General features: G+C 34.4%; 1 protein-coding gene across 1 annotated transcript; it reads left to right on the top strand.

Moving 5' to 3' along the window:
• Positions 1-977: 977 nt before the first annotated feature.
• Positions 978-9284, top strand: LOC129876117 (oxygen-dependent coproporphyrinogen-III oxidase, chloroplastic). Its single transcript, XM_055951441.1, has 8 exons — positions 978-1612; positions 2702-2777; positions 6135-6229; positions 6689-6772; positions 8007-8094; positions 8489-8613; positions 8711-8809; positions 8922-9284. Exons 1-8 carry the CDS (start codon positions 1058-1060, stop codon positions 8991-8993), a joined length of 1194 nt encoding a protein of 397 aa, XP_055807416.1. The 5' UTR covers positions 978-1057; the 3' UTR covers positions 8994-9284.
• The last annotated feature ends 3647 nt before the right edge of the window (positions 9285-12931 follow it).

Genomic DNA, 12931 nt, shown 5'->3' with positions numbered 1-12931 from the left:
TTTAGTTAGGGGTGCTCAAAATTGAACCGTAACCGATAAGCCAATCGCAAAATTGACTTATTGGTATTGGATTATCGAATAAACGATTGAGAACAGATTAAAATTTTATAATTAACGAATTATTGGTGTGAAGGTGGATTATTCAATTTTCTTATCAGGTAAATCGTTAACCCGTTAAGAGTTACCATACTTACACTTTTATTTTAGGTATATTAGCCTCATTTTAGGTATATTAGTCTCATTTAATATTTTACCATAATATATAAGAGTAATTATATATTTTTCCTTTGTTAGTTCTAACTCCGAAAGGCTAAAGCCGTAAAGCCAAGAAAAGTTATTTACTTTTTTATAATTATATATTTTGCCTTCAAGAATAGAGAGTAAATCAGTAAACTCAAAAAACATTAAAGTTTAAAAGAGGCACAAGCGTAAAGAAGCCCCTGACTCACTTCATTTAAAATAGTGAAAAGAAGTGATCTCTTTTGTAAGGTGCATTCATCGAAAAAAAATGTACTCCTTCCGTTTAAAAAAGAATGACCTCCTTTCCTTTATAATTTGTTCCAAAAAGAATGACCCATTTTTTTTTGTAAAACTTTAATTTCAACTTTTCACATGTCATGTTTAAGGCCACAAGATTAAATGATATTTTGGTACATTTGACATAACTTTAATTTAGGACCACAAGATGAAAAATTCTTCTTTGTTTTCTTAAACTCCATGCCAAATCAAACTAGACCATTCTTTTTGAAACGGAGAAAGTACCATAAAAATTAATTAGAGATTAACCAATACACTACTCAATAACCATCTGATAATTGCTAATCCATTACCGAATCAATCAATATCTTATAGATTAACTAATAGATTAATAAATTTAAAAATAAATATAAAATTATCCACCCTTCCAATAAGCCGCCCTAGTTGTAGTAAAGTTGGTAAGTTTTTTTTCTTATCCCAATAATCCATTTCTTATCTCCCCATTGGTCACACACTTTGTAAATCCAATTTAGTCAACTACTCTTTTCTTCTCTCAATTTTTCTTGACAATTCATCTACAATGCTTCCTGCAATTCAGATATCCTCTTCCACCTCCACTTTCCCACTCCGATATTCCTCTCCTTCATCTTTAACCAATCTCTCATCACTTCCACTTACTATTAGATGCAGAAGAACAAGTAAAAGATCAACACACAACAACTACTCTATAAGAGTTCAAGCAATGATTGAGAAGGAAACCCCAGAAACTGAACGCCCACATACATTTTTAAGAGAATCGGATGAAGGGCTATCAGGGGATGATGAGTTATCAAAGCCGAATTCGGTTAGAGCACGTTTTGAGAAGATGATTAGGGAGGTTCAAGATAGTGTTTGTGCTGCTTTGGAAGATGTAGATGGAGGGGGGAAATTTAAGGAAGATGTTTGGTCGAGACCTGGTGGTGGTGGTGGGATTAGTAGGGTTTTGCAAGATGGGGATGTTTTTGAGAAGGCTGGTGTTAATGTATCTGTTGTTTATGGTGTTATGCCTCCTGAAGCTTATCGAGCTGCTAGGCCAGTTGATAATGGAAATACTAAACCTGGGCCTATCCCCTTTTTTGCTGCTGGCGTTAGCTCGGTAAATTTCTTACTTTGGCTATACTCTGATTGGATGGTTGTGACATATTGTTTCACAATGTATCATATTGTGTTGTATTGTACCATAATGTGTAGTTTTAATGAATACAATTTTGCGATTACACAAAATGGGATTTTTCATTGCTACCTAAAGATGGATTTAATGATACCAAACAATAAAATTTAAGTAACAATCAAAACGAACATTGTATTTAAACTAACAACACAATATTATACAACAAGTAACAACCATCAAACAAGCTGTTATAAGTCACATTCAGATTTTGGTGATTCAAAGGGATTCATATTGGTTTTGTGATGCCTTTCTGAAGGATATGAAATTCTTATGTATATTGCATCCAGTAGTTTTGTGTTTGTTAGCCTTCTGTCTCCACTTACTTATTTAAACTCTATCCATATGAAGTACTAAGCCTAAATAGAATGAAATATACAAACAGATTCAAATCCTAACCTAACTGGGTTTAAATTGAGGCTTAATTTATCTATTCCATCTGCTTAGTTAAGAACCAAAAGTTATCCAAAGGGATTCAAGTTGATTTTTGAATGTCTTTCTGAAGATTATGACATTCTACAAGTATATTGCACTAGTAGTTTTGAGTTCGTTTTTGTTTTGTTTCCACTTGCTTACTTAAATTCCACCTATGAACTTAGAAGGTTGCTGTTGTCCAATGATGTAAAATTCCCTTTTCTTTTTGTTTATCAACATTTTATGTTTGGGATTAATGTCTATCAATTTAAGAGGCAAGTAAATTTTCCCTTAAGAGTTACTATTATGATTTATCACTCTCTTGCTAATATTCACCCAAAAGCTTAAAACTCTCAGTAATGATTACCGGATTAGAGTGGAACATACGTCATACAGGTTATTCATATCTCTGACATCAGCTAGTTTGGGATTGAGGGTAGTTGGTTGATTCCACTTGCTTAGTTAAGAATCAGCATGGACCAGAGTAACACCTTCTTTTAGTATTATTCTATGGGAAAATCTTGGTCCATTTTACTTGAATATGTCCCTGAACCACAATCCAAACATTATTATCTCTGATAAAGGTTTTATTTCTTTTACCAGGTTATACATCCAAAGAACCCCTTTGCACCAACTGTACATTTCAATTATCGCTACTTTGAGACTGATGCTCCTAAAGGTATTGCCCTTCATAATTTTGGTTATTCTTCTGTGGTGCTGATTTGCTTTTGATTTAAATGGAATAGAAACTATGAGTTTATGAGAAAAGAAGATATTATGCAGGATTAATGAGTGTTATAGATACCTATTGTGCTTTTCTTTGAGATTTTGGAATAAAGTAATTAAAAAAAGAGATTTCTGTTATCGACATAGGCTAGAGAGTGAAATCCACTTATCTTGCTTTGCACAGTAATTAGTAGTGTTGACAAATGCAAAGCACATGTGCACCTTTTGCAGTTTTCCCTCACGGTAAGAGTAATTCTTATTGGACTGGATATCAAAATTAATGCAGCTCCAAGGTGCAGCATATTTGCTTTGCTCTGCTTCCTATTTCCTGTTGGGCCAAAATGAGCTTGGAGTTCATTTTCTGGGATTGTTTTTTCTCTAAAATGGAATAACATGCCATCCTAATTCTTTCCTATTTTTTGGGTAACAACAAGATAAGAACATTATTCTCAAAATGAAAGCACTTTTTGCACAATTTAATCTTTCTAGTGCAATCAGTAATTTTGTGACCATTTATTTATATACGACTTAATCTCCATCCGTCATTAGAAAATCCTCAAATGACAGAAAAAAGTAAGAAAACCTAAAAGAAGAAGATACAGTCAGAAAGTAAAACCATAGCAATGTAGCAACAACGTGGGGATGGGAGGGAGGAGGGGGTTGCAGGGAATGGGAAGGATACACTTATGGTTGGAGATGGGGAAGAGAGTAGATTGCAGCCAGGGATGGATAAGAAAATAGATCACTTGACAAATGCAGATGGATAAGAAAATAGATCACTTGACAAATGCAGGGGCTTCAAGGCGGAGGTGGGCATGAGGTTGAGTGTACAAGAGGGTAGCAGGATAGATTTCTGGTTGGGATAGGAACGAGAATAGATTGCGTCATTGTTAGCTAGAGAGGGATAAGAGAATAAGATGGTGGTGGATGGTGCACATTTGGAATTGCGGATGAGGGAGAAGATATGTATTGCTTATTTTGAGATGGGCAAAAAGAGCGGTACCAAATGAATGCGGTGGCACAAGTGGCAGAAGTCTGGGATCCGGGGAAAGGTTGAAAAGAAAGAGTGAATAAGGAAGAAGAATGAAACATCTGTTTGCCCAACTTCTATTTATACATTAAGGTTGCTGAATTGTGTGACTATCTCAATGTAAAAGCTTAAATTGATAAAGACATGTCACATTTATTTACTTATTATTGGGTATGTTAGTCTACAACAAGTTACCTCACATTCAACCTTGATTCATTTTGTTGGGCCAAACACTTGAAGATTATTTTTTAATAGTCAGTGGTGGTGAGATTCGAGGGACCTTTGCTTGCTCTAATACCATCTTGAATTATGTGACCACCTCTTCCAAAAGGTTAAGTTGTTAGAGAGGCAACATGGTTACAACAACAACAACAACCCAGTGAAATCCCACATCGTGGGGTCTGGGGAGGGTAAAGTGTACGCAGACCTGACTCCTACCAATGTAGGACGACTGTTTCCGAAAGACCCTCGGCTCAATAGAAGCATAGGAAAAAAGGTCAGACAAGAATATTAAAAGTAGAAAAGTAGATAACGGAAGAGTTCCAAACAATAGTATAATCAAAGCACCAAAAAAACAGTAGATATTGTCAAATAATAACATAAATACCATAATAAGGTAACATAACATACATAACATAAATAACATAAATCAGAGTACAAGAAATCATAGTGCGTTAATACGCCTACGGATAGAGAGGCAACACGGTTATTTATTTATATTATATTTCCATCAGGCGTAATTTTTAGCTATTTCGCTAATTTTATGACCCTCATATTATTATTCTGCTCATTGGTTAATATAATTGGTCATTGGCAAAAAGATCTAATCCAATCTATTGTTTATGATGTGTTAGAGTGGGTTAAAGCACCACATTGGTTGAGGAATGGCATGGTGGTCTGCTTATATGGACTTGAGCAATACTCCCCCCATGAGCTAGCTTTTGGGGTTGATTTAGGTGTGGTGCCATATCTTTACATGGTATCATAGCCAGGTCCATCCCCTTTTGGACTCCCGATCCATGCTCCTGTTGGGTCTGGACGTGAAGGGGGGTGTTAGAGTGGGTTTCCCACATTGGTTGGGGAATGGACTGGTGGTCTGCTTATATGAATTTGGGCAATCCCCCCTCATGTGCTAGCTTTTGGGGTTGAGTTAGGCCCAGGTGCCATATCTTTATATGATGCAACCGAACTCGGTGTAAATTGTATGCTGCTTAACCGGGCATTATTTATTAGCTTGGCTCGAATTGAATTCGAGCTTAATTGAGCCACCATTTTGGAGGCTGAGTCTAACAATCAAGTTCACCAGTGCTATTCCCCACATTGGATCTAAGCATGCATAGCTTAAGAATGTGACACTAAACCGTAAGGCTTGCTTCCTTATATATCCAACAACTTTATTGTATTTTTGCCGACATAGGATTTGCCTTAGGGACTCAGCCTCATCGCTGAGATTGCTCCACCAACATACAAGGATACATGAGGCGTGGCTCTGACATTAATTTTTAAAGTCTAGTACACAATTGCCTTCACGGCTTCAGAATGCATTACTGTGATCTAATGCTTGCTTCCTTATATATTCAACATCTCTCCATGTTTTTTGCTGATGTACGATTTGCCTAAGGTATTCATAGCTTGACCCATTCAATAGCATCTTCAAGCTTGTTTTTATAATAGATAAGCAACGACGTGAAGGAGGCCACCTGGCATGATGCATGCAGCATCATCCAAAGGGAGATATGAAGGATTATTGTGCAGACAGGGAGATACATGCGAGGGTGGCTGCACCTGTAGAGAGGCTATGGTAGTAGGCAGTCATGGTCCAGAGCACTGCATCAGTAAGCAGCACACCATGGAGACAGAAAACAGAGCTATGTGGTGGAGGAAGCTTTGGCATGAGACCACCAGTAGACGATTGGAGAAGAGCTTAACGTGGGAATATTATTGCAGAAGTGTTGATTCTTAAAAGAGTTGCTTAAAAAATTTGTTACCTTTTTAAGATAGAAAATACGCCAAATTACTGACTAAGAAATTTGTTTGGAATTTAGTGTTCTTGCCCCAATTGTCTTGTGTGCTTCTTCCATTTTATGAATCTGTTCACTGGTTATGTTTATTAATGCATAATATGGGTCTGCATCAGAAATGATACTAGCAGAATTTTAGTCGTTTGCTAGGATTGCCAAAGTATACCTTTGGTAAGTCCATATATGTGATATCTGCATCTTGATTAATTTAAGTTGAACTATATTAATTGTCAGTTACTTGTGATCAATTTTAATGCAGATGCTCCTGGAGCACCTAGGCAATGGTGGTTTGGAGGTGGTACTGATCTGACACCTGCTTACATTTTCGAGGAGGATGTGAAGCACTTCCATTCGGTATAAGCATGCAAAAAATTACACCTTTGTAGATCTTTGTTCCATTAGTTCAAAATTTCTAATGTCTAATTTAGAAAATTTACCACGGAGAAAAGCATTGAGACTTTTTTGCATACTGCTTTATCCACACAAAAGTGACAGAAAAGCCCCGGGTCTTTCCTGGTTGGCAACAAATCTGATGTCCAGAAGTGCTTCTTTCATTGGGGTGTGTCCAGCCCTGCAATCTGACCTGAGCTTAATTCTTCTGCCATCTCTGACTAAGAATCCATATCTTTTGCGGAGTCTTCCCAGCCTGTTCTGGTGTTTGCACACTTACTCCATGCAAAGTAGTTGCTGCTCTTTGAGCACCACTATCCACCATCAACATTATGCTTGGCCAGAATGAAATATCTTCATATTCTATCAGACATTTTTTTGGATGTTTTAAGAGTTGATTGCAACTCTCTGTCTGCGTTGCAGGTGCAAAAAGGTGCTTGTGACAAATTTGATGCTAGTTTCTACCCTCGTTTCAAGAAGTGGTGTGATGATTATTTCTATATAAAGGTATTAGAGTTGCATTTTACTAGCAGATAGAAGTTGCTTTCCATATGAATTTTCTATTCCCATTATCCTTCAGAAACTTGAAGAATAGGGTAATTGTGCTAGATACTGTTAAAGAATCTGGAGTGGAGATTTACCCACTAAACATGAAAATGCTGTAATTGAACCATCATTATCGAATTTTAAACAATTTAACATTTCCAACCGCATCAGAGTCATTGTTATGTGTCTAACATGTAACAGTATTTAAGTTGTGGCATTTGGATTGGAAAAATTATAGAAATCATTTTTAAAGCTGAAATCAATCATGTTCAATTTGATAACTAAACTTTGATTTGAAACAGAACCCAAAAGTTTCCTTGATGAGCCAAAACAGAAAACAACAACTTTTTTCAAAAAAGAAAAGAAAAGAAAATCCAACACAATCTCAAAAATTGTTTTTAACAGCTATTTACTTTAGAATAAACCAAAATTCTAACCAGACACCAAGGACAAGTGTCAAGTTACACAAAACCCTCCAAGCATCTCCCCTCATTAAGGTGTACCTTAGTGCTCTTTGTTTTTTGTGTTTGCCTCTGATCAGTTATTATTTCTCCATATTTAGTTCCTGAAATTGTAATTCAGGCTTTGGTTTCTCATGAGGCGTACTGTAAGGATCAAATATCTAAATTAATTGCAGTCATACTTAAGTACCTAGTATGAGTCTCACGTTTGAATTTCCTCCCTTTGCTTAAAGTTGCTATCTTCCTAAAGATAAACCAGGCATTCAGAGGTTTTCAGGAAAACCTTTACAAACCTTAGAGATTTCTAAGCAAATTATCCTTTAATGGAACTGTCTAGGTAATGGCAGACCGTACTTTGTGTCATCATCTTTCTCCTAGGTTAACTTGTTTGAGTTTGATCCATGACTGAGTTGAATTTTTCTGTTTTCTAGGAGCTTTTGATCCTTTGTTTGGACGTAGTTATGCATTCTTTTATATTTCTTGTAACAAGATCGGAAGCAATATCATAGAAACAATCAGTATCCACTCTTGCCTTTTTCACATTCCATATGTGGAATTTCTGTTGAGGACTACGGTCCTTGTGAAGAATGTAATGCTGCATTCCGGTTATTTAGTGGTGATAAAGTACTAGAAGCTTTTAATCGGGTTACTCTTCCATGGTTGCCTATTACTCATTTTTGGTCCGATTAAAGTGATGTCACAATCAAGTTTTCACTGAGCTCATTGTCTTGCAGCACCGTGATGAGAGGCGGGGTCTTGGAGGAATTTTTTTTGACGATTTAAACGATTATGATCAGGAGATGCTTCTCTCCTTTTCTACAGGTAAATGGTGTGAAAAGACAACATGTATATTTAGAATCACTCCTATCTTTGTCTGGAAAGCTTGTTTGTAGCTGGGATTATATGGTGTTCGTGCATCTGTCATCTTTGAGATGTATATCCTAGATGGGAAATACATTTTGCTCAAAAGATATTAAGAGCTGCTGTCCACACTTTCAGTTGTCCATTCATTGACTGGTCTTTTTCCAAGTAGAAAAATTTACTTGAACTTTAAATAGCTGGAGACTAGATTCACTCCATTCCTTTTTCTGAATAATTAGAAACATCAAACTGTTTAATTAATCTGATGATGGAAATTAATTCAAGCACAGTAAACTTTTCAATTGTTGGAATGCATAAATATACGCTCTCCTAATGTATCAGTTGTTCGGTGCAGAGTGTGCTAACTCCGTCATTCCAGCATATATACCTATCATAGAGAAGAGGAAGGATATCCCATTCACCGATGAACACAAGGCATGGCAACAATTACGGAGGGGGCGCTATGTGGAATTCAACTTGGTGGAATACTCTGTTCCCTAAGTTCTTATTTGTCAAAAATAAAATAAAACAAGAAATAACTGTTTTGACTTGTTCTTTTTTTACTTTGGAATTGAAGGTTTATGACCGTGGAACTACATTTGGTCTCAAGACAGGAGGTAGGATTGAGAGTATTCTTGTTTCTCTTCCATTAAGTGCACGTTGGGAGTACGACCATGTAAGTTTCTTCTCTGTTTTGGTAGTCCATTCTGCTGATATCCTTCTTAATTAGGAAACCGCGAATAAATAAATTAAGTTCATATCAACTAAATGATTGTTTATTCATGCAGAAACCAGTAGAGGGGTCTGAAGAATGGAAACTCTTGGATGCTTGTATCAACCCTAAGGAATGGATCTGTTAGTTTCAATCCATGTAAAGTTTACTTGTTTTGGCCTTCAATATTTCTATATTTGTCGTCTTCCCGTTTCTTTGATTAGATTTCCTGTTTTTAGCCCCTTCCTTTGGGGGTCATCCTGAAGGGATTGAGGAAGGATGGAAATGTTTGTTGTAGGAATATGTTAGGATCCATAATGTTAACTAAAAGTGAGGCTTTTAACCTAATGATGTGATGAGAGGAAAGTTTGTTATCTAGACATGTCTGATGCCAAAAACTACTGGTGATATGTATATATCCATGTTGTGTCAAACTTCATTCCTAGTCGCGTCTACCGGTGATGTAGTAAGCATAAACTGCAGATATCTCAATCCTTGAAAGATGATACATCTATCTGGAAACTCTGATTGAGAACATATGAAAACAGACCAAATACACATCGTCTTGCTGGGTTGATTACTTGTACATGCTTCTTACCACAACCTCAGTTGCGTATTGTCCTCAACACTGTAGATATTAGACGATATAGTCTTGTTGTAGTTATTTCACTAGTACGAATGGTTTTATCGGGGGATGTAACTGCAGAACAGGCCTCTGAGTTCATTTTCTGTCCGAACTTGCGTTAGTCAAGAGGACCTGGGCAGGGTCAACAAGGGTTTTCTTAGAGTAGTAAATACTTCTTTATCCTTAAACAGACGTGTCAGATTCTAGCTCTGAGTATCGAGTTACCTTTGTTTGGGAACGATTTACCCTCCATGTGAGACTTCCAGCTCAAATTCGAATAGGATAAGTGAGAGTTGAAGATCAATTAAACACCACTCGTCATGCATCACATCATAATACCAAGTATCTTTGGTGGAAAAATGGTAAACACCACTTCTTCAACGTGTTACTTCATGACCATAAAGTCATAGCTAGAGATGGCAATGGGGCGGGGCTGGTTAAAATGATTTTTCTCTAAACTAATGTGGGGCGGGGTGTGTTTAAACAAAAAAAATTAGGAGTGAGGTGGGGTGGGGCGGGTTTTAAGCTATAGGGTGGGGGCGGGTTAAAATGGCTTTTCTCTAAACTAATGTGGAGCGGGGTAGGTTTAAAAAAAGTAAAATTTAAGTTAATATTATTCTCGTGAACATACCTAAAATTATATTAGCTTTATCTGAAATTATATGATACTTAGAACGTTACATGTATTACACTACAAACTATTTACATTTGGTTGGAACGTGAGAATATAGTGCTTCTGTGTAAATATTGCGAATATATATTCAATAATGACTTCAAATGGTTATGAAGCATTTTTTTTTGAATTTTAAATCTAAAATTAAAAAAAATTACATGTATAAGCAAATTCTCAAACAATTAAATGATAGTAGCAATTAGCTTCTGGGAATAGAATTACGAGCTACTTTGTTTTTCTAACTAAAGGACAATTACGAACTAGTATGGTCATATACCAAAAAAAAACTAAATCTTTGCTATTAAAATTTCCAAATATTTGAAATGCGCCCACTAATTTTTAAAATTTTTAAATATGTAAATAGCAAAATAAATAAATAGACAAAAAAAATTCATGCGGGGGCAGTGCGAAGTAGGGCGGGTTGAGATTATAGAAAAACACTATGCAGGCCAAGGCAAGTTGAGATTTTTGTGAGTTAAGCTCAACCCCCATCCCCAATCATAACTCAAATCGTAATGTCATTAAAGAGAGAAAAAGAAATACAAACCCATAGTATTTATATTAAACTAATGAGTACACCCCCTCCACTTTTACTTGTTTAGTATCACTAATAGATTTTCCTTTTACTTTATTAAGAAAAGATAGTATTTTTTTTTGTTTTATTTTTAACATTAATTAATTATTTTCCAAGACTTAAAAACTATATGTTAACTTGAGTATTGTGATAAAATATTCATATTAATCATTGTTTCTAAGGAAATGTGTAAAATTCAAAATGAACAAGTAGAAATAAACGGAGGAAGTATAGAGCATGTATTCTTTATATAAATTTTTATCTCGTCGTAATTCGTTACTTAACTATGATAAAATTATGTGATTTAGTGTCATTTCGATTATGTAATTCGATCTTTTTTTGTTTCCTTTCCAATAACCATGGTGTGCTAGTTAATTCGTGCCACCTCGATCAATTTAACAGAATATTTATTACCTCCACTAACATAAGTATTGAATAACTTTATTTATCAAATTCGTTGTTAATACATAATTAACTAAATAAAAATGTTCCCTCTTTGATATCTAAGTTTTTTAGATGAGACGGTTCACACAATTGGGGGAAATAATGAAAAGCAAGAAATATATATATATATATATATATATATATTAGAAATACATGAAGGAGCCAATTAAAAAATTCAACTCTTATGGAAAAATGATTGCAAGGCCATCCCACATGTCTTTTCTTATTTTTAGTTTATTTATTTATTTTGGTCAAAGTGAACAAGTATGCCTGCTGTATGGACCAAGGCAAAATATACATATATATATATATATATATATATATATATATATATATATATATATATATATATATATATATATATATATATGTATGTATGTATATTTTCTTATGAACAAATTGATATAATGCACTAAATGATTATAAAATTTAATGCCTAGTAGGTGCTTCAATCAAACTACTTCTTGACACATCAATTTCAAATATTATTATTATACATTAACTGGTCCAACTTTATAGTTTCTTGCGTGTGGGCAATCAAATTTGGTTTCTATCAGAATTAATTAGTTGTATTAAGTTATATTTAATTTTCTGATGTATCCCTTCTTCCCTTTCTCAATAATTTACATTATATTATTTTTATTTTATTATTATTAGAATTGTATTTTTTTTCTTGAGTCGAGGTCTATTGAAAATAACATTTCTATCTCTAAGATAGTGATAAGGTTTTGCGTACATTTTAACCTTTCTAAATTCTAATTAATGAAATTACACTGAATATGTTATTGTTATTATTAGAATTATGTTGTATTCAATATAAGCCACCATATCCTAGGTGTTGATATTTATTTTTTAATTTTTCATTCGATGTTCGATATCCTCAATAAAATCTGAATTCGCATCGAAAAATCACACATTGAAAAGTAAAGTACTCCCTACAAAAAAACGACTTTAATATAAGAAACTATGGTTACACTGACGATACACAATCAAATTAGATTAATAGAAGTCTCTCTCAAACAACTGCCACGTGTCATTTATTTAAAAATAAAATTATTTATCATCTCTCTTATACTTATCAACAGGGATATATCGAAAAATTAAAATATTACACCAATTGAATTAATTCAGTTTTTTTTTGTTAAATTTTTTTGCAAATGATACCGTCACATCAACCACAATATCTACACGCAATTAGTTGTTGAGATTCTTTTTTCTAAATTTTATCTTATCAAAGAAAAATAACACTTCAAAGTTTATTTTTTGTGGCAGAAAAATTAGCCACGTCATTAATTACTTAAGACTACAATCTGGTCTCAGTTTTTAATTTCATAGAGAAATATGCTGACTAAATAATCGTTAATCTATCGCTAAATAACTAACAAAAAATCATGCTAATCAATCGCTAAATAAAATTATAACTGTTTCATTATAAAATTTATCAATTACTAATTTAATGCGAAAGTACTCCAAAAAAAAATTGGATAAGCTAAAGTCTTCCTCTCCATCTCCGCTAGACCGCTATGATTATATGACAGTTTCAATGAGACGGAAACCAATAGTAAGAAGTGGAGAGGAGACTTTTATTAACTACTAGAAACTATATATGAATACATAAAGTGATTTAGGATCAATTAAAAAAATCTTATAATATGAGGTTCAAGTCATGTCCGCCACCTGGGTGACCTCATTTGCTCTAATTTTTATGGATGAACACTTTTAAGTTTAAGTTTTGACTTCTGATCTTGAAGGTTTATCTTATGGGGTAAG

The sequence above is a fragment of the Solanum dulcamara genome, chromosome 12 (genome assembly GCF_947179165.1).
Source record: "Solanum dulcamara chromosome 12, daSolDulc1.2, whole genome shotgun sequence".
In the NCBI taxonomy this organism is placed as follows: Eukaryota; Viridiplantae; Streptophyta; class Magnoliopsida; order Solanales; family Solanaceae; genus Solanum; species Solanum dulcamara.
The sequence above is the reverse complement of the archived record's forward strand: the minus strand, read 5'-3'. Positions and strand labels throughout refer to the sequence as shown.